The sequence below is a fragment of the Archocentrus centrarchus genome, chromosome 17 (assembly GCF_007364275.1).
Source record: "Archocentrus centrarchus isolate MPI-CPG fArcCen1 chromosome 17, fArcCen1, whole genome shotgun sequence".
Taxonomy (NCBI): Eukaryota; Metazoa; Chordata; class Actinopteri; order Cichliformes; family Cichlidae; genus Archocentrus; species Archocentrus centrarchus.
In genome coordinates this window covers 23,050,531-23,070,648 of record NC_044362.1, presented here as the reverse complement: position 1 = coordinate 23,070,648, position 20,118 = coordinate 23,050,531, and the positions used below count along the sequence as shown (strand labels likewise).

The 20,118-nt window shown below is 41.4% G+C and overlaps 1 protein-coding gene and 1 pseudogene across 1 annotated transcript; both read left to right on the top strand.

The window, feature by feature from the left end:
- The first annotated feature begins 11,852 nt into the window (after positions 1-11,852).
- Positions 11,853-15,471, top strand: LOC115795599 (protein translocase subunit SecA-like; annotated as a pseudogene).
- A 6-nt stretch (positions 15,472-15,477) lies between these two features.
- LOC115795290 (uncharacterized) lies at positions 15,478-19,934 on the top strand. The gene is made up of 2 exons (XM_030751101.1): positions 15,478-18,273; positions 19,555-19,934. Exon 1 carries the CDS (start codon positions 15,573-15,575, stop codon positions 18,267-18,269), a length of 2,697 nt encoding a protein of 898 aa, XP_030606961.1. The 5' UTR covers positions 15,478-15,572; the 3' UTR covers positions 18,270-18,273; positions 19,555-19,934.
- Positions 19,935-20,118: the final 184 nt, after the last annotated feature.

The window sequence follows — 20,118 nt, the reverse complement described above, 5'->3', positions numbered from 1 at the left end:
TGGCGTGTCAGTGGGATTCAGGAGGTCCTCGAAGTATTCCTTCCACCGTCCAACTATAGCCTCAGTTGAAGTCAGCAGCACCCCACCCGCACTATAAATCGTGTGAGTGGAGCACTGCTTTCCCCTCCTGAGTTGCCTGACGGTTTGCCAGAAGCGCTTCGATGCCATCTGAAAGTCTTTTTCCATAAGCTCACCGAACTCCTCCCACACCCGAGATTTTGCTTCGGCCACTGCCCGAGCTGCATTCTGCTTGGCCTGCCGATACCTGTCAGCTGCCTCCGGAGTCCCACAGGCTAACCAAGCCCGATAGGACTCTTTCTTCAGCTTGATGGCTTCCTTCACCTCCGGTGACCACCATCTGGTTCAGGAGTTACCACCACGACAGGCACCAACCACCTTGCAGCCACAGCTCTGAGCAGCAGCCTCAACAATGGAGGTGCGGAACATGGTCCATTTGGACTCAATGTCCTCAGCCTCCCTCGGAATGCTGTCGAAGTTCTGCCGGAGGTGGGAGTTGAAGATCACCCGGACTGGGGCTTCTGCCAGGCATTCCCAGCACACCCTCACAATGCGTTTAGGTGTGCCAGGTCTGTCCAGCATCTTGCCCCGCCACCTGATCCAACTCACCACCAGGTGGTGATCAGTTGACAGCTCAGCTCCTCTCTTCACTCGAGTGTCCAGAACATATGGCCACAGATCTGATGATACGATTACAAAATCGATCATCGACCTGTGACATGGCACCAGGGTGTCCAGGGTGTCCTGGTGCCATGTGCACTTATGGACATCCTTATGTTCGAACATGGTGTTCGTTATGGACAAACTGTGGTTTGCACAGAAGTCCAATAACAAAACACCATTCGGGTTCAGATCGGGCAGGCCGTTCCTCCCAATCACGTCCCTCCAGGTCTCACTATCATTGCCCACGTGAGCGTTGAAGTCTCCCAGCAAGACTATGGAGTCACCAGATGGAGCACTCTCCAGCACCCCGCTGGGGTGGAGGTGGAGGGAGCGGGAGGGCGGGCTCGGTATTTAAGTGAGGTCCGGGGGTTGGAGGGTGGAGTCGAAGCTAGGTCTGGGCGATGCCAAAAGGATGCAGTACGCAGTGTTGCCAACTTAGCGACTTTGTCGCTATATTTAATGACTTTTCAGACCCCCCTAATGACTATTTTTTCAAAAAGTGACTAGCAACAAATTTAGTGACTTTCCGGTGGCGTCGGCGACTTTTGGAGATAGACCGGAAACTGATAGGTTCAGATCATTTTATAAAACATGGAACAAAGCACGCAACTCTTAATTTTACTTGCAGCAAGGGGGACCGTCCTCCAAGCTCTCTCTCTGAACAAAGAGGAAAAGATCTCCGAAGGACAGCCTCCTTCGCAGCTGTTTTATTTCACTCGCTCACATGATTAAATCACGTATGTGTGTGTGTGTGTGTGTGTGTATATGTGTGTGTGTGTCCTCATCAAGATAAAAGGGACAACAATATAACATAGAAAACAAATGATCAACTTATAAAACTGAAGCTGTGATAATTCATAACAACCAGAATGGAATTTATACTATAATTCCAACAAAACCTAAAATCCTCTGCTGTTGCCATGTTTTGTGTACATACTGTTGCTAATAATACATTCATAGTCATATTCTTGGTAAGTATATCCATTATTGTAATATTTTTCCTTAGCTGTGTAAATATAACTTCAACCTATGTGTAGTGTTTCAGTTATCTTATTCTATTGTTTCTATATACTTTATACTTATATTGCTTTACAGTGGGAAAACCACCTGTAATTTTATATGTGACACGTTCTGAGAGACTCATTAAGACGTTCATCACCTCCTCACTGCCCACCACCCTCGACCCACTACAGTTCACATACCAGCCAGACAGATCCATAGATGACATCATATCCTTCCTCCTCCATAAGACCCTGTACCACATGGACTCTGGTAAGGGGAACTATGTGAGAGTGCTGTTTGTAGATTACAGCTCAGCATTCAGCACCATAGTCCCCTCCAGGCTGGTCTCTATGCTGTTAGACCTGGGCCTGGACCCATCCCTGTGCAGGTGGGTTTACAGCTTCCTGACCAGCAGACCACAGGTGGTACAAGTGGGTCTCCTCACCTCATCCTCCCTCACCCTCAAGACCAGATCCCCCCAGGGCTGTGTGCTCAGCCTTCTACTGTACACCCACGACTGTGAGGCCACATCAGAGTCCAACATCATAAAGTTTGCTGATGACACGGCTGTTGTGGGACTAACCTCCCACCTGGAGAACTGGTGCCGGGAGAAACACCTTTTGCTTAATGTCAGCAAAACAAAGGAACTAATCGTGGACTTCAGCAGGAAGCAGCAGAGGGACTACCATCCACTTCTCATCAGTGGTGCTGAGGTGGAAAGAGTAATCAATGGAATAAATTGTAGACTATGCATTTCCAACAAAATGCCAGTTAAACCATGACATAAGCCTACATCTCAACAAACTGAGGATGGTTCAGGGTTTTATGTTTATATTTTTATATTATGTCTAAAACTTAATAGTTTTATGTAAAGATTGTTAACTACAGCAAATGTTTCAATGAAGGAAACATGCTGAAATTCTGACAGTCCACATAATCAATGCATTAAACCTACAAATTATGTATTTAGCTAATAAAATCTAAGCTGTTTTTCTTTCTGTGATTTTCTTTTTGTTCTTTCAACAACTGATTATCATGGTATACACAAAAGGCCAAATAATATAGCGATCACAAATAAGCAACTGCTAATTATCCAGGTTGACCTTCTGCAGAAGCAGCACGGTGGTTAGCACTGCTGCCTCACAGTTAGAATGCCATCTGGAAGGCCTGGGTTCGATTCCACCTTGGCCCAGGCCCCTCCCTCTCTTTCTGTGTGGAGTTTCATGTTCTCCCTGTGTCTTCGTGGGTTTTTCTCCAGGTACTCTGGTTTCCTCCCACAGTCCAAAGACATGCACTTACTGGGGTTAGGTTAATTGGAAACTCTAAATTGCCCATAGGTGTGGATGAGGGCATGAACGCGAGTGTGGATGTTGTCTGTCTCTTTGTGTTGGCCCTGTGACAGGCTGGCGACCTGTTCAGGTGTACCCTGCCTCTCGCCCTATGTCAGCTGGGATAGGTTCCAGCCTCCCCCGTGACCCTGAACAGGATAAGCACAAGTGAATGGATGGATGGATGAACCTTCTGCAGATGAATGCATTGATGTGACGTTTGGTATTATATCTGAATGCAGAAGTCAAAGTGACATTTAGGTGGTTCAGGCACAGCACATGGAGAGGCGTCAGAAAGTCAGTTTGAGGAAAATCTTGAGTTTCTCTCAACCCAGTGTTTACTGAACCAGTGTTCTATTCTAGCAAAGTATGGAATACAATTACCACATCAACTGACTGACAGAAAGTCTCCAACATTTAGGTGCACACACCTGAGGGTCTCAGCTTCCTTAGGAAGAAAAGAACATACTTATCCTCTTCTTGTGTACAGCCTCAGGTTTGATCTTCCAGTTCAGTCTGTTGTGTACGTGGTTGCCTGGGAACTTGTACTCATCCACTACATCACATTGGAGAATGCACTGTTATACTTTTGTCCATATATAGCACACAAAAGCTGATATGTGTCTGCAGTTATCAGAAAGTACAGAGTATTATAATTTTTGGTCATTACAGGTGTGCTCCTTATTATACCTATAATACTGTGATGTCACACCCACTTGTGTAATTCTCAAAAATGATGTAGGACATTCAGTGTATTCCAATGAAATTGCGAAGGACCAATCTCCTATTTTCATAAAAGACAAGTACTTCATGTTCCTGAGATCACTTGTTTACATTGCAGTTCAAGTTTTTAGTACATAGAATAGAATAGCTTTATTGCCATATGTCACATATAATGAAATTGCAGGTGCTTCTCCCACTGTGCAGCAAAATATGTATAAAGCAAGGATCCTCAAATCCAGGCCTTGAGCTGAAGGTTTTAGATGTGTCCCTGATCCAGCACACCCGAGTCAAATATAGAAGTCATTAGCAGCACTCTGGAGAACTTGACTGCATACCGAGGAGGTAATTCAGCCATTTGAATCAGGTGTGTTGATCAGGGACACATCTAAAACCTGCAGGACACCAGACCTCGAGGCCTGGGATAAAGTATAAAGAAACAACTGAATAAGATAAAACAAAACCCCCACAGTTATATTTACAAAGCTATGGAGTTATTTATGCAAATAAGGAATTATATTTACACAGTTAAGGAAAATATCACAATAAAGAATATATTTACCAAGAATATGACTATGGATGTTTTCTGGGTATAGATGTGTGTTGGTTATTAGCAACAGTAAGCAGCAGTTTGGTATTTATTGCACAGACTTGCAACCATCAAGGTGGTATTGCACATGATGGAGACACTGGCAGAGTAAATATCCAGTTCAGCAGATGTGCAGGCTTGCAATGACCTGTATTATTTACCAGAAGGCAACTGTTCAAACAGGTGATGCGCTGGGTGGGAGGGATTGTTGAGAATAGCTGTCTTCTTGGGCACTTGGAACCAGCCATCTCCTCAAAGGAGGGCAGAGGGCAGCCGAAAATTTTCTGGGTTGTGTACATATATTCCTATATGTTAATATAGGAACACAGAGGCAGGTAGATCCTGGAGCAAGACAGAAGTGGAGACATGGAGAAAACACTGGTGTCCCACCTGGGCTCATAACCATCAAAAGAGGGAAAACAAGCAAACATAACATTTTCAATTCCACTATTTTTGTGTCATTAACATGTGTGTGCCCTCTAGAGGCCAAGAAATGTGACTCGTGCAGTGCAGAGTCAGACCTGTATATCTGCTACCTACATGTGCCAAGAGTCAAAAATAATATTGATAATATTATTAAATTCCAAGGCAATTATTATAAAGTGGCACTACTATAAGTAGAGCAAAACTTTATTTCAATAAAAGTTAATGTCTTTACTTGTTTCAGAAAGAGCATTCTGTCTTTTGCTTGCTTTATTATGCTTTAAAAATATCAAAATGCATAGTGAGGTTAGTAAATAAGTAAAGTCTGTGACAACGGTTTGCTACAGAATGGACAGAGTGGGCCAGAGCAAGCAGTTACGTTGCAGAAAACTGAATCTGTGATGAACTATTGTGGTCTGCACTTGGTCTTCTTCGATTGGTTGGCTGCAGTTTAACTTAAGTGGCTGAGAAAACCAGGTGGAAGGGCATTGCATAATTTAATAAAACGGCGTCATATCTGGACCAGAAAAAAACGGCATTTTTTACGCCGCTCACCTGGATGCATTCAGAACGCCGTAAAATACAGCGTTTTGGCGGGATTTTCACCTTAAATACGGCGTTATAAAATTATTTCTTTAAGAAAGTTAGAATAGAATAGCGTTAGAATAGTGGCGAATTATGACCTTGGTGGCTTGCCATAGTTCCACGTGCAGGAGAGTCACCCGCGGGTGTGTGAAACTGCTGCAGCGCACGCTCAGCAGACAGTCTCGCGTGCAAGGTGGCTTGTCTGTGTGCGTGGCTGCTGAGTTCTACGCGCGCGGAAATTCATTGAGCGAATGTGAATGCATTCCTGCGCCCGTGAAATAAAATTATTTGTGCGGTATTATTTTTGTCTCGCGCAGATTGTGTTTTTGCTCGCGTGTAATTAAATTATTTGTGTTACAGACCTCTGGTGGGGTCTGTTTCACACAGAAAGAAACAGAGACGGGAGACATCAGTTGCGTTCAGTCTGCAGGCTCTTCCTCGTCTGTTTATTTACAAAACGTTAAATCATCCTTCTCATTCACAATATCATCTAACATATCTCTAAACACAAACTACAATACTGAAACAAACTCACATATTTTGTTCCCTTGTATATAATATACAAAATAACTGCACCATAATTCAGGGTCTCTTTCGTGCGCTGCTACTACAGCGAAATGCTACAGCTATAGCTACAGCTATCCTGATAGCTGATATTATTACAGCTATCATGTAATAATATCAGCACTATTTACCTGCTTATTATTACTTTTTTCACTGATACTTCTTTCTAACTAAACATATGAAAACCCATATTTTCCAACTAAAACACATCTATATCAAAATCTCAAAAGAAACAGAATACATCATCATATAAAAACACAGTCAACAACAATCCTTTGTATTTAAGAGGTATATCTCGAACACACAACTTAGAACATTACACAAACATCACGAGCATCTAAACACAATCGCCTCTTTGTAAACATGTACTGAGGTGAAATAACTCAGATTACTAACCTGTTTCACACAGAAAGAAATAGAGACGGGAGACATCAGTTGCGTTCGGTCTGCAGGCTCTTCCTCGTCTGACGCCCGGAAGCCCCACAGCGCCGAATACCACCCGCACTACTTCCCCCTTGTGCGAAACTACACAATTACATCTCCTCAAATTCAACATAATACTGCCATTACCATTGGCCTTTCCACAAATAACTTCTAAAACAATTTACAGTTGTGACCATTACACTTGTAGGTGTCACATTTGCGTGGTATTCTCGCGCGGATTTTTTTTTTTTTTTTGCTTGCGCGTGACTTTTGACCTAAATATAACTCCATAGCCCCGCCACTCAATTAACAAGCAGGAGCAGCATTTAGCGGTTAGCATTAGCTTACTAATTAGAATTAGCGCCCGGCTGAAAAAAATTTCTGGCTAGAACCCTGTAGTTAGCATGGCCACCAATGATGACAAATAAGTAAGTTGTTTCTCCGCCATTAGTACATTGAGCAGCGTGTACACGAGGAGTGATTGACAGTGCTAAGACCCTCCTCCTGGCTCTGATTGGTTGTTTTTGACCAGGAGCAGTTCAGGGAGGAGGTGGAGGAGCTTGATTTTTTTTTACAGATTATCTGTCTCATACTGGATATGGTGACAGTTTTAACAAATATGTAAAAAACAGATTTTTTAAAATAAAAGTTACATACTGCAGCTTTAATCTGTATAAGAGAGAACCTTGTGGCTTTAGTTCTTACTGTCGGTGATTGTTTGCCATTTTTTCAGTTTTACACATTTAGCTATGTGGTTTTGAAATACCACCCATTTTTACAAAAAGTGTTGTTGGTTTAAAAACAACATAAGTTTATGTATTGTTTCTGAAAGGCAGAGAAAAATAACGACTATTGTGATGATCTATGAATAATTGTTTTACATTCTGTGATAAATGATGGAAGTAATCAGAATCAGAAGGTTTTTATTGCCATATGGGTGAACAGGTTCACAGCATTAGGAAATTGCTGCGGTACTTCGTGCTTACATAAAAAAACAAATAAGTATAAAAACTATAAGACAATATACAAATATACAAATTACAAATATACAGAGATATTAGAACTATAACTATAACACAATATTACAAAATTACAAAATATACAGTGCAGAGAATAATTAAAAGATAAAAGAATGTAAAATATAGTCCAGGAATATATACACGAGTGCAATCAGACAGGTGCATAAACATAGGGTCATCAGCGTTTGTGGAGGGTGGTGGTAACAGTCTTAGGGTTATTGTTCATGAGTCCAACAGCAGAGGGGAAGAAACTGTTCTTATGGCGGGAGGTTCTGGTCCGTATGGACCGTAGCCTCCTGCCTGAGGGGAGAGGGTCAAAAAGTCTGTGCCCAGGGTGAGAGTGGTCAGCTGTGATCCGACCTGCACGCCCCAGTGTCCTGGAGGTGTACAGGTCCTGGAGAGATGGGAGGTTACAGCCAATCACCTTCTCAGCAGAGTGCACAATGCGCTGTAGTCTTTGTTTGTCCCTAGTGGGGGCTCCAGCGTACCACACAGTGATGGAGGAGGTAAGGATGGACTCAATGATGGCAGTATAGAACTGCACCATGGTCCTTGCTGGCAAGTTGAATTTCTTCAACTGCCGCAGGAAGTACATCCTCTGCTGGGCCTTTTTGACAACAGAGGTGATGGTGGGCTCCCACTTGAGGTCCTGGGTGATGGTAGTTCCCAGGAAGCGAAATGAGTCCACTGTGGTGATGGGGGTGTCAGTCAGGATGATGGAGGGTAGAGGGGCTGTGTGCTTCCTACAGTCCACTATAATCTCCACTGTCTTCTGGGCGTTCAGTACCAGGTTATTGTGGCTGCACCAGGACACCAGACGTTTGACCTCCATCCTGTAGGCCGACTCGTCTCCGTCTGAGATGAGTCCGATGAGAGTCGTGTCATCTGCAAACTTAATAAGCTTGACAGACTGGTGGTCAGAGGTGCAGCAGTTGGTGTACAGGGAGAAGAGCAGAGGAGAGAGGACACAGCCCTGAGGAGTGCCGGTGCTGATGGTCCGGGAGTCCGAGACATTCTTCCCCAGCCTCACGTGCTGCTTCCTTAACCCAGGAGTATTAAATAAAGATGGTTACATTTATTTCAGCTCTGTGTGTTTAATATCTAGTTGTTTTTATGGTAATCTTTCAGATCAATTTGAGAAGTGATTTTGATCATGTTTCACATTCTATTGTGTCATAGCATGGGGCACTGGTCTTGGTCTTGATTCAGTCTCGCCCTCCCTCGGTCTTGGTCTCGACTTGGTCTTGGACCCTAAATGTCCTGGTATTGTCTCAGTCTTGATACACTTTGGTCTTGGTCTTGTCTCGGTCTCAGGTTAGGTGGTCTTGACTATAACACTGGTGATGCCTCCAAAATTAATGTTGATCTGGGTCTTTTGAGTCAACATCTGACACAGACAGCAACAAACCTGGGTGTAAAACTGGACAGTGATCTTAAATTTGATGCACATATTAAATCAGTAGTCAAGTCCAGCTTTTGTCATTTAAGACAACTGGCCAAGGTGAAGCCATTTCTTTCTCTGCATCACTTTGAGATTTTAATCTATGCCTTTAGGACAACTCATTTTGACAACTGCAATGCACTTTATGTTCCGCTGAACCAAACACAACTTATTACAGATGGTACAAAATGCTGCTGCTCAGCTTTTAGTTGGTATCAAAAAACATGAGCACATTACACCAATTTTAGCATCACTTCATAGGCTCACAGTTCATTTTATGATTGATATTAAAATTCTTTTGTTTTTAAATGTCTTCATGGCCTTGCCCCACCATGTCTGTCTGACCACTTGTACTCCTTCACATTCACTCAAGTCAGTTGATCTCTCACTGCTTGTTATCCCAAAGACAAAGAGGAAGCTGAGAGGCGGCCGTGCTAATCTCCCTTTTCACATCAGACAGGCTAACTCACTTTCTGTTTTTAAATCCTCTCTTAAAACACATTTCTTTTCTTTGCCTTTTAACTCAGCCTGAGATGTTGGCTCTTATTGTTTTAACCGTGGTTTTATTTTATTTTGGCTCATATAGTTTTTATTGCTCTAACCACTGTCTTCTATGTGTATGATTTTAATGTTATGCTTTGTTTTTTTGTTTTATTTGTTTTTACTTGTGTACAGCACTTTGGCCAATGGCATTGATTTTAAAGTTCTTTATAAATAAAGTTGAGTTGAGTAGTTTCAACATCTGGACATCTATTGTCACACTGTTGAGGAGACAAGTGTAAGGTTGTTCAGATTCCTGGCACAGCATTCTTCTCTTTTCTCCTCCAGACCTTTTCTTGACCTCGATGATGTTTTCATCGAGATCAAGAAAAGACGTTTGGAAAAGGAGATAGGAGGGTCTTTTGAGATGCACCCCTAATGTATCCTAAGGCAAATGTAATGAGCAGTGATGTGCTACCACTGGGGGAGTACTATCACTTGATTTCAAATTTTACCCCCTTTTACTAACTACCTAAACTGATGAGACAGACCAAATGAGTAAAGATATATATGTATTTCCCAGACAGCTCTTTTCCATTCATTGGAAGTCTGCAATACATAGTACAAAGACTTCTAGGCTTAAATCAGTTTTAGGTATTGCAATGAGGAACACAATAAAACAAGCATGTATGGTGTTTCACACCCCTAATACTATAGAAATTGACATATCAAAATGTACATTTTGGAGAGGTGGTTAAAGGCATAAACCTATATTGTCTATTCTGGACTAAAGTGAGCATTTACTTGTTATAGATACTGTGACTGTTATTCTTTCCAGTTATTTTGACAGATGGATGAGATTTAGTCACTCTGAGACCCAACATGAGGGAAGTGACCACAAGAGAGAGCCTGTTTGTCAGGGCCTCCTTGAAAGGATAGAAACAGTGAAGTGGAAAACCATATTTCACTTGCCTGTTGTTGCAGAAAGTCTGTGATCATGCCGTCTTTTTCTTTTAATCTTTCAGATAACCACAACTTGCCAGCTGAAGTCATCAAACATGGGGAACCAAGTACCGAAGGAATGCAACATGGGCGACAGCCTGAGATGCTGCAAATGTAAAAAAGTTTTGCCTCCATGCAAATCGTTTGATGACTTCTACAAAGCTGAAATTCGTGGCCAATTCATTTATGTGTACAATGAAGGGGAATACTACAGACCAGTTGGTTATAATGAGTTGTACGAGTGTGAATATTGCTTTAATAAGCCAATCAGGGATCAAGAGGAAATTAGGAGAGAGGAGGAGCGGAAAAGAGAAGAGCAGAGGAGACAAAAAGAGGAAAGAAAAAGAGAGGAGGAGAGGAGAAGGGAAGAGCAGAGGAGACAAGAAGAGGAAAGAAGAAGAGAAGAGGAGAGAAGAGAGGAGGAGCAACAGAAAGAAAAACTGAATCAAAGATTACAAGAAAATCTTGAACGAGCTAAACAACATTACGAGAAACAACTGAGCAGCCAAATTTCACAGGAAGATAAGTCAAAGCGAGATGTTCTAATAGGGTATCTGGATGAGTTTAAAGCTAACTATGAATCAGACAGTGACAGTGATGAGTTTCTTGAAATCCTCCTTTCAAAATGCAGTATTGAAGTTTCAAAACTCAGTCTGAGTCAGCTCACAGCTGATCAGCTGGGGGAGATCCTTTCAGTCCTGGACAAACTTCTCTTTGATGAGTGGATTAGTACTCTCCCATCCATCAGCACTCTGCAGCACACTCAGGTGTTCATCACAGAGCTGTGTGCTCTGTCTCTGGAGATATCTGAAGATGCTTCCCTACAAAGCTTCTCCAATCATGTGCAGTCTCTGGTGGAATCTATCAGCCAATCAGCATGTGGTGTTTTTGAGAGTTTCCTGCTGACTCAAGCCCTGTATCTGAACCTGATGCACTTTTTCAATAACAATGTCAGCTCTGATAGTGATGCAGTCCTCATAGCCAAACAATGGGCAGAATATGAGCTTTCCACTGAGAACCTCTTTTTAATTGAATTCCTGAGCACTCTCACATCATCACTTCAGAGTACAGTCGGAAGTGCCTCTGTGTTCATTTTAAAGATGGAAATCCAGTGTTTAAAGCTTCTCTTATCCACACTCACACATCTAAATGGAAAAGAAGCCCACTCAGAATCCACTGAAATGCTCCTCAAACTTGTGCAAATAAACCAATGGACTCCAATGGAGGCAGTCACTCTGCTCAAAGCACTGTCACAGAAATATGCAGATGATGTTCTAATAAGTGAAGTCCTTACCTTGGTACAAGTGTATGACATATCACCAGATTGGTCTGATGAGTGTGGACTTTCTCAGATTCTTGAATCTGCTGCCCCTGAGAGACATCAAGATTTCCAAAAGACTCTCAGAAGGAAAGATGAGAGCAGTCTAACTGCAGCTCTAGCAGAAGTAAAAATGTTGTGGAATTTGGATGACTCTTTCATTGTCATGATACAAAACATTACCACTGGTGTCCTACAATATACAGAAAATGCACCAAAAGAAGAACCTTTTATGAAAGATTCCTTTAAATGTGAAACACTGAGTACAGACAGCATACAGAAGTGTCTGTCTCAGCTCTGCAAAGCAGTGTTTGATGTAAAAGGCTGGTGGCCCACAGTGAGGCAGATGGTGCGGTGGTGTGTGTTGGTGCTGACTCAGAAGAGTGGAGTGCTACAACTGGTTGGAGTGGAAGAAGACCCGTGTGTTACAGCCATGTTTGCAGCCACACAAGTCTGCATAGGAAACAAACTGGACATTGTGCTGAGTGCTGATGTTCACTCAGTGGAGCGAACTAAGGAATGGTCGGACTTCTACAAGTACCTTGACATTTCTGTCAACACAAACATGAAGAAGACTAATCCATCATTCCAGGATGTCTATGAAGCAGACATTGTTTATGGTACAATGAATGACTTTGTGTCTGATTACTTTCAACATGACATAGAGGTGATGGAAACAGGGAGCCCTCAGGTTAGCCGTGGGTTCATCATTGAAAAACAAAGTCTCAGTGCCTCCCATAATCTGGGACTTTCAGTGCTCAAAGACAATGACTCTCTGGTGTTTGCTGCAGAGGTCCTGCAAAACCTCATGAGTCAATTTCACAGTGAAGATGTGGAACTGAGAACCATGTTTATTAAGGCACTTTTTCAGGTGCTCCACAGTAACCTAAACAAAGTCACAATCACTGACAGTAGAATCATCACAATCTTAAAGAAAATCACTGGAAAGGAATTGCCTTCTAATGAGGTCTTCATTCTGACCTTTCTTGAGACTCTCCTGCAAGTGTTTACAAGAGAAACAGAAGCTGATAAAAACACATTTCCTGCAGGAAAATGGTGTTTGAGGATTTTATTTTCCTGTGTGGAACAATTCCAAGACTCAAAAGAGAAAACTAAAGAAGTCTTCAAGATGGTTTTAAATCTTGGAGAACAAAGACTTTGGTCACCAGTAGAAGCCTTAAACCTCCTTGGAGAATTAACTAAGAACCATCATGATCAAGGATGTATTTCCATCATGAAGATTTTACATTTGATGGAAACATATCAGATTTCTTCCAAGTGGACAGACGACAACAGCAAAACTCTTGTTGAGCTCATAGATTCATGCACAACTAAGAATCTGATCCAGCATTTACAAAAGAGCCTTAAAGAAGAGGAAACAAAAAGCATTGACAACCTTTTTGATGAAATACGAAAGATGAAAGAAATTGATGAACAAATACTGGACAAATCACACAACATAGTAACTCGTGTAACAAACCTGATCAGAACTGGTGAAATTAAAAACCACACAAATATACAGAAAGCTAGGACTGCGAGTCAGAGCATGGAGGTTGATGACCTTCAGGAGATCCTTGCTGTTTTATGCAATGCTGTATACCTCCAAAAAGCTGAAAAGAAGTGGTGGCCAAGAACCACTCAGATGATAAGCTGGTGCCTGTTGGCCTTGTCTGACACTGGGAAGCTCCTGGAGATGGGAACTGGAGAAGGGAAGTCTTGTGTCATAGCAATGTTTGCAGTGCTGCGTGTGCTTAGGGGTGAAAAGGTGGATGTGGTGTCCAGTTCTTCTGTATTATGTCAAAGAGATGCTGAAGAATGGACTGAATTCTACAAATACTTTGGGATTACAGTTGACACAAACACAAACAAGGCTAAAGATGAAGATCGGAAAGAATGCTACCAAAAGGACGTGGTCTATGGAACTATTGAAACATTCGCTGCTGATCACCTTCGCCAGATATTTGAGATGAAGGATGTGAGGCCAGATCGCAGTTTTCAATGCATGATAATCGATGAAGTGGACTCACTGCTGCTAGATCAGGGAGTGCAGTTGACATATCTGTCCAGCCCCATGGTCTCCATGCAGCATCTGAACACTATTCTCACCATGATATGGAGCCATGTCTGTCAATATGGCTTCCTTTCTACAGGACACCAGACTTTTGTACGGGGTCCTCCTGCTTCATTCTTCAAGGTCATCTATGACTCAATGAATACTGAAGAAAGTGAAATCAATGATCCAATGGACATTTTAAGTATCGCTGAATATTCAAACATTGTGCCAAAAGGATTCACAGAAGATATGTCCAATTGTGAAAAGGATGAACTTCTCAGGAAACTCAAAACAGTGAGTCAGGATGCTATGGTTGCCTTTTTCCATGAAATTGAACACTATGTCCCCTACGGCTTTACTGTTTACACTCTAGATGACAAGGGATTGCTTTGTCTTCAAAATTGCAGCCCATACAATGACCAGGACATTCCAGCACTCTCATTTCTTGTCTTGGAGGAAGGCTTGTGTTGCCCTCTCTATGAATCAGAAGAAATTCTCATCAAGCCCATTGCAGAATTGATCTCAGAGAGGATTCAGTACACCCCATGTGAAAACAATAAAGATAAAATCAGCATTCCTGGATTCTTGAAGAATCTGGTGGAGAAGAAAGTCTCAGTGTGGGTTCAGAATGCCTTTCTGGCAATGCAACTGAAGAAAGGACGAGAATATGTTGTAGAAAATGACAACATCTGTCCAGTGGACTTTAGATCGACTGGCATTGTTGAGCTGAATAAGAAATGGGGTGATGGTCTGCAGCAGTTTGTCGAGATCAAACACCAAATCAAACTGAGCACAATTTCAACAGTGACAAACTACATTTCCAACATCTCCTTTTTTGAAAAGTACCAGGGGAAAATATATGGAACAACAGGGACACTGGGGAGCAAAGCCGACATTCAGTTTCTGCAGGACCTATATCCATATCTCTCTGCCTGCAGAATACCAACTTTCAACAGGAAGAAGTTATTTGAGGTCAAAGGTACTCTGAAAAGAACAGCTGAAGAATGGAAATCTGAAATAAAACAAGTGGTCATGGATAAGATTTCCTCAAATTCATACAGAGATGGAAGAGCAGCCCTGGTGATCTGTGAAACTATCAACAAAGCAAATGAGATCTATGAAGAGCTGAAGAGCAGCATCCCAGGTAAAATCATTCTCTACTGCCGCAGTGACAGTGACAGTTTGAGCAAAATAGACAAGGAACTGCTTCCTGGTGATGTCATTGTTGCCACAAATCTTGCTGGGCGTGGTACAGACATAAAGGTGTCCACAGAGGTAAACAATAATGGAGGATTGTTTGTGATCCTCTCCTTCCTCTCTGAGAACACAAGGGTGGAACTCCAGGCTTTTGGTCGAACTGCACGCAAAGGTAAACCTGGATCTGCTCAGGTAATCATCTCCACTGAACACCTGCAGCAGGCTTTCAGCACAGTGTCCTCTCTGGAGGAAGCTAAGAACACAAGGGACCACCTTGCAGCAGAAAAAATAAATCATGTGATGAAAGATGTTGCTGAGATGAAACTGCGAGAGGATCTGTTTTCAGAATACTGTGAAACCCTTCAAGATATTTATAATACCACAGATGGAGATGAGGAAAAAGCTGTTGTTGCCATCATGAATGAATTCTGGGGAATATGGCTGCAAACTAAATCAGAAGAAATTGAACAGTTGAAGAGAAATGAGTTACAAGAGAGTTTGAAAGCTGATTTATCAAAGGCAAAAAGTCAGTCTCAAAGTCAGACTTCACCATGTTCCAGCATTTATCACTACATCACGTTTGGAAATATTGCACTGGATGAAAAAAAGGAGGATGTTGCAGCCAGGCTGTTTGAAAAAGCCATGAAACAAGATGAAAGCTGGGCAGCCATAGCTTTTTACAATCATGCATACTGCACAATACAGCAGAAGAAAGAAGATTACCTCACTAAGGCCAAAGAAGAACTAATGCAGGCACAGAAGTCTCTGAAATATCTCAGTGAGGAACTGATAGTCTGTCTTCAGTTTGCAAAAATGTCCTCTGCAGACTCAGTCAACAGTAACCCAACCAGCATTGAAAAGCAGTTAACAACGAAATGTGACATGTTTGGTTACTATGATAAAAACATAAATGAAGCCATCCAAAAGTTGGATGAAATAAAAGAAAGAGGTAGTGATGCAGTGGCCAAAAAATCCCCATTTTTCTCCCTAGTGTTGGGTGCTGATGAAGATCTCCAAGCCGAAGCCTACAACCTCCACAGTCGAGGTCTGAAATATGTATTTTCTGTAGGAGAGGCGCCTCGTTTCTCATGGGAAGGTCTGCTGGTGGTCTTTCTTGGAGTTTTACAGATTGTTGGAGGAGCATTGCTCATTGCATTTACATATGGAACATTTGCTCAAGTTGGCATGGGACTCATTGCTGAAGGAATATCAGACTGCATCTATGGCATTGAGGCCATGGTGACAGGAGAATTCAGCTGGAAGGAATGGGCTATAGAAAAGGCCATTTCCATTGGTGTATCTGTCATTGGGTTAGGAGTTGGAAAGCTGATATCAAAGGGCTTCAAATGTTTTAAAACTTTATTTAAATTTGGCAAACAGCTTAAGGCAATGCCAACATTTCTGTCTAGACAGGCTAAAAATGGTTTAAGTGCCGTCTTAAAGACAAATTTGAAGAATGCATTAAAATACACAGGTAAAACATTTGCAGAGGAAATCATTACCTATGGACTGGGAAAGGCAGAGGATGAAATAGTGAAAAAAATATTAGAAGAAATAAAAAATCAAGTGAAAAAGGGAACTGGTCACAATGTGAAACTAAAAATTAAAAAAAAGCCTTTATCTGCATTAATAGATCTCACCATTCTCTCACAACTTGAGGATAAAAACCAACTTCATTATCTCCTGAAGGACGGGAGCAGAAAGAAACAACTGCTGGCCGTTTTCAAAGAGTTAAGCAAAACTGCTGTACAGCCGTTCTATGCAGACCTCAGCTTACACAACAAGCTGAACTCATCGATCTCCCAAGTGATTCAGAAAGCTAAAGCACACACCAAAGGAAAAGCATTTGCAATTCTAGCAACTATCCAAGCTCTACAAATAGGCACACTGGCAGGAGATGCCATCGAGTCAGGCCTCACCCTCTCAGACAAGTTTTTCTCAAATTTTCACGAACAGCTGAAAATATTCAAAGAAACACAAAAACATTCAGAGAACATAAATGTAAGTGATCTGTCTGATGGAGACATTGAGCTGTTGAAAGAATTCAAGCAGGATTTAGCCGACACCATCAGTGCTTTATTGGCTGATGCTTTGGTAGAAGTGTTCCACCAGAAGTTCTCCAGTCACATTGTGTCTGTTGTTAAAGGCCAAGTAAATGGTGTTATTGGTGGTTGGGTAAGAAAGGGCTTAAAGAGTGACAGAACAGAGGAAAAACTCAGAGCTGGGCAGAACAACAGCTACATCACATACATGCCAAGAAACCTGAAATCTAAACACAAGGTTGAAGGAGAAGCAGGTCAGCGCTCACAGACACATTCTGAAAAGATCAAGAACTCCACAACTGCAGGCACCATCCTTGATATCAGAGTCCTGTCAGAAGCCACTGGCACTAAAGTTGTCATCCTAACAGAAGACAGAAATGGAAGGCTTACCAAAATGCAGGAATTGAGCCCAGACACTGGACCTACTAATAAAACTGTGAGACTGATCTACAGACCAAAGAGTGCCCAATACCCTGGTGGCCATTATGATGTGCTCATCAATGACCAGATAGTGAACATAGAGAGCGAGGGAAAGAGCTGTCTGTTTCATGCTTTGGCACGAGGAATGAATCCAGCGGCCAGTGAAGAAGAAATCGCTTTGGAAGAAAATCGCCTCCGATCTGTGGAGGCTGATGCTCTCCTCAGACACCCGGACCAATGGGAGCCTTTCATCAAGCGCAAAGAGCTGACTGAAGCAATCAGGGGAGGGGACTGGTACATGTTAGAAGGAGCTGCAGCCAAAACCATAAAAGAAAACAAAAAGTCAATTCAGAAATTTGTTGGAAAACAACAATCATACAGAGACGCTAAAAACCTTTCAAGAAGAAAAGCCAATAAAGGAATAGGACAGTTCATGAATGCAGATCACCAGCCACCAGTCAGTAGTATACTGAATGCCCGTGAGCAGAACCAGAATAGCATATTAGCAAAAGCTATGGTTGAAGTGGCAACAAAATCATCTACGGTGGACATTTCTAATGTGCACAAATACCATGACCTTGAACTTCCAACTGTTTATGTGCCTAAAGAAATACATCATGAATTTTCCAGCACAAAATCACCAGCCTTCAGTTCACACTTGGCTAACACCATAAGTAAAGATGATGTTGTGGGCACCTTCAAGCTGACGATCCTTGGTTCAATGCCAAGATTCTGGTTGAAAAGTAGCAAGAAATTTGAAAACTTTCAGAACACCCAAATGAGTAAAACCAGGCATGACATTTTTAAAGAAAGTTTTCAAAAACACAGCACAGAGATGGTAAAGACATGGTTTTCTCTGCTTCAAAGTAAGGGTGTTATGACAGATGACCATCTAACTACTATCAATGACTGGATCAACAAACAGGGCTACAACAATCAGAACGATCCACACAGGAATGACGTCATCAACCTCCTCCTCTGAAAAGGTAACATCACATTTTTATGGTATTTAAATAAGGCACATTTTCATCATTTAAATGTGATTCCTAATGAAAGAGGCAGGGCATGCATGGAGTGGCATACATTTGAGTAGCTTTGTTTTTCTTTTCCTGAGAATGTGATTCATAAGAGCACACTAAGCGCAGTGAAAACTATGGAGCTCTTCCATCTGCCTGATCATTATCAAGAGACCTTTCATTTAGTTTCATAACAACTTGCTTTTTGTGCTCAGTTTGGTCATTACAGAAAAAAGAAAGTCCTAAATGCTTCTTTAGCCACAGTATCAGAATCAGAATACTTTATTGATCCCAAAGGGAAATTTCTGTTGTTACAGCTGCAACCGTTTCATTTATACGAGTAAACCAAAAACACAATAACATACACTAAAGGCATAAAAATATAAAGACTAAAGAGATAATTTGACTATATACACATCTAAATCTATACACATATAAAACTTGTGAGTGCAAAATTTTTTTAAATAGGTGTCATTATATATATATGCACAGTCCTTTTTGTACAATGTATATAGTGTATGTACAATGTATATGGAAATTTAAACAATTTTATGTACAATTGAATACTGATAAATGAATGACACTGAACCACAATGTCACCTATTAAGGCAGGAGTTATAGAGTCTGATGGCCACAGGTAGAAATGACCTCCTGTGGCGCTCTGTGGTGCATTTTGGTGGGATGAGTCTTGCACTGAATGTGCTCCTGTGTCCCATCACTGTGTTGTAGAGTGGGTGGGAGCCATTGTTCATAATGGCCTGCAGCTTAGACAGCATCCTCCTCTCCGACACTGCCATAAGCGAATCCAGCTCCACTCCCACCACATCACTGGCTTTGTGGATCAGTTTATTGAGTCTGTATTCAGTAGCCTGATTTCAATTGAAATTTTTAGACAGGTTTTGTGCCATTTTTGTATTTTACTTATTCTTTGATGGTTCAGTAATATCTGAATATGGTACGTTAAAGATAGTAAAATAATTATGGTGTGTAATGACTTGGCCCATTATGTCAAAAGATCTCATGGTTTCTAAAATCTGATAAAGTATTTTTCTGATTTAATTCCTTTGATGGAGACCTCACCCCCTTTTTTACCTTTAAAGAGTTCAAGTACACAAATTGTTAACCTAGACTTTGAAGGAAAAAACTATTTACACTGTTTTCAGCCAGTTCATGTGTTGATATTAGATGTGATATTTGTAATCATAGAAAACCGATGTTGACAATATCAAAAAGGTTTAATTTTCTTTTCAGTTGGTGGGAGCACAAGATGACTGCTGGAGGGATTCTGCAAGAGCTTGACTGTGAACGGAGCTCCCGAGATAAAGAAACTGCTTACTATGAATCACAGAAGCTAGTGAGATGGACAGACAAAATTTTAAATTACATGCAGCTATAAATAAAGCTGGGACATTATGTAAATATAGATATTGATATAATGTAGGTAAATAATGCCATCATCAATTATCTAAGCCCTGTGAAATGGATGATTTGTCGCAGAGCTGCTGATTGGCTAGAAGGAATGGATCAGGATCCTTGACAAAGATTATGTCACTTACTGGATCCTTTTACTATAAAGGAACCTTGATACCTTCAGGTACACCAGGTTACATCCACTTTAGATTCATCACTGAACCCTGCTTTGTGTCTGCAGCATTGTGTGTATTACTAAAAGTGTTTTTTTTATATATATATATATATATATATATATATATATATATATATATATATATAAAAAAAACAAAAAAACTGTTTGTTGGGAGACAGATTAATTACCACTTTCTAACCCAACAAATCAATATTAGAATATACAATGTA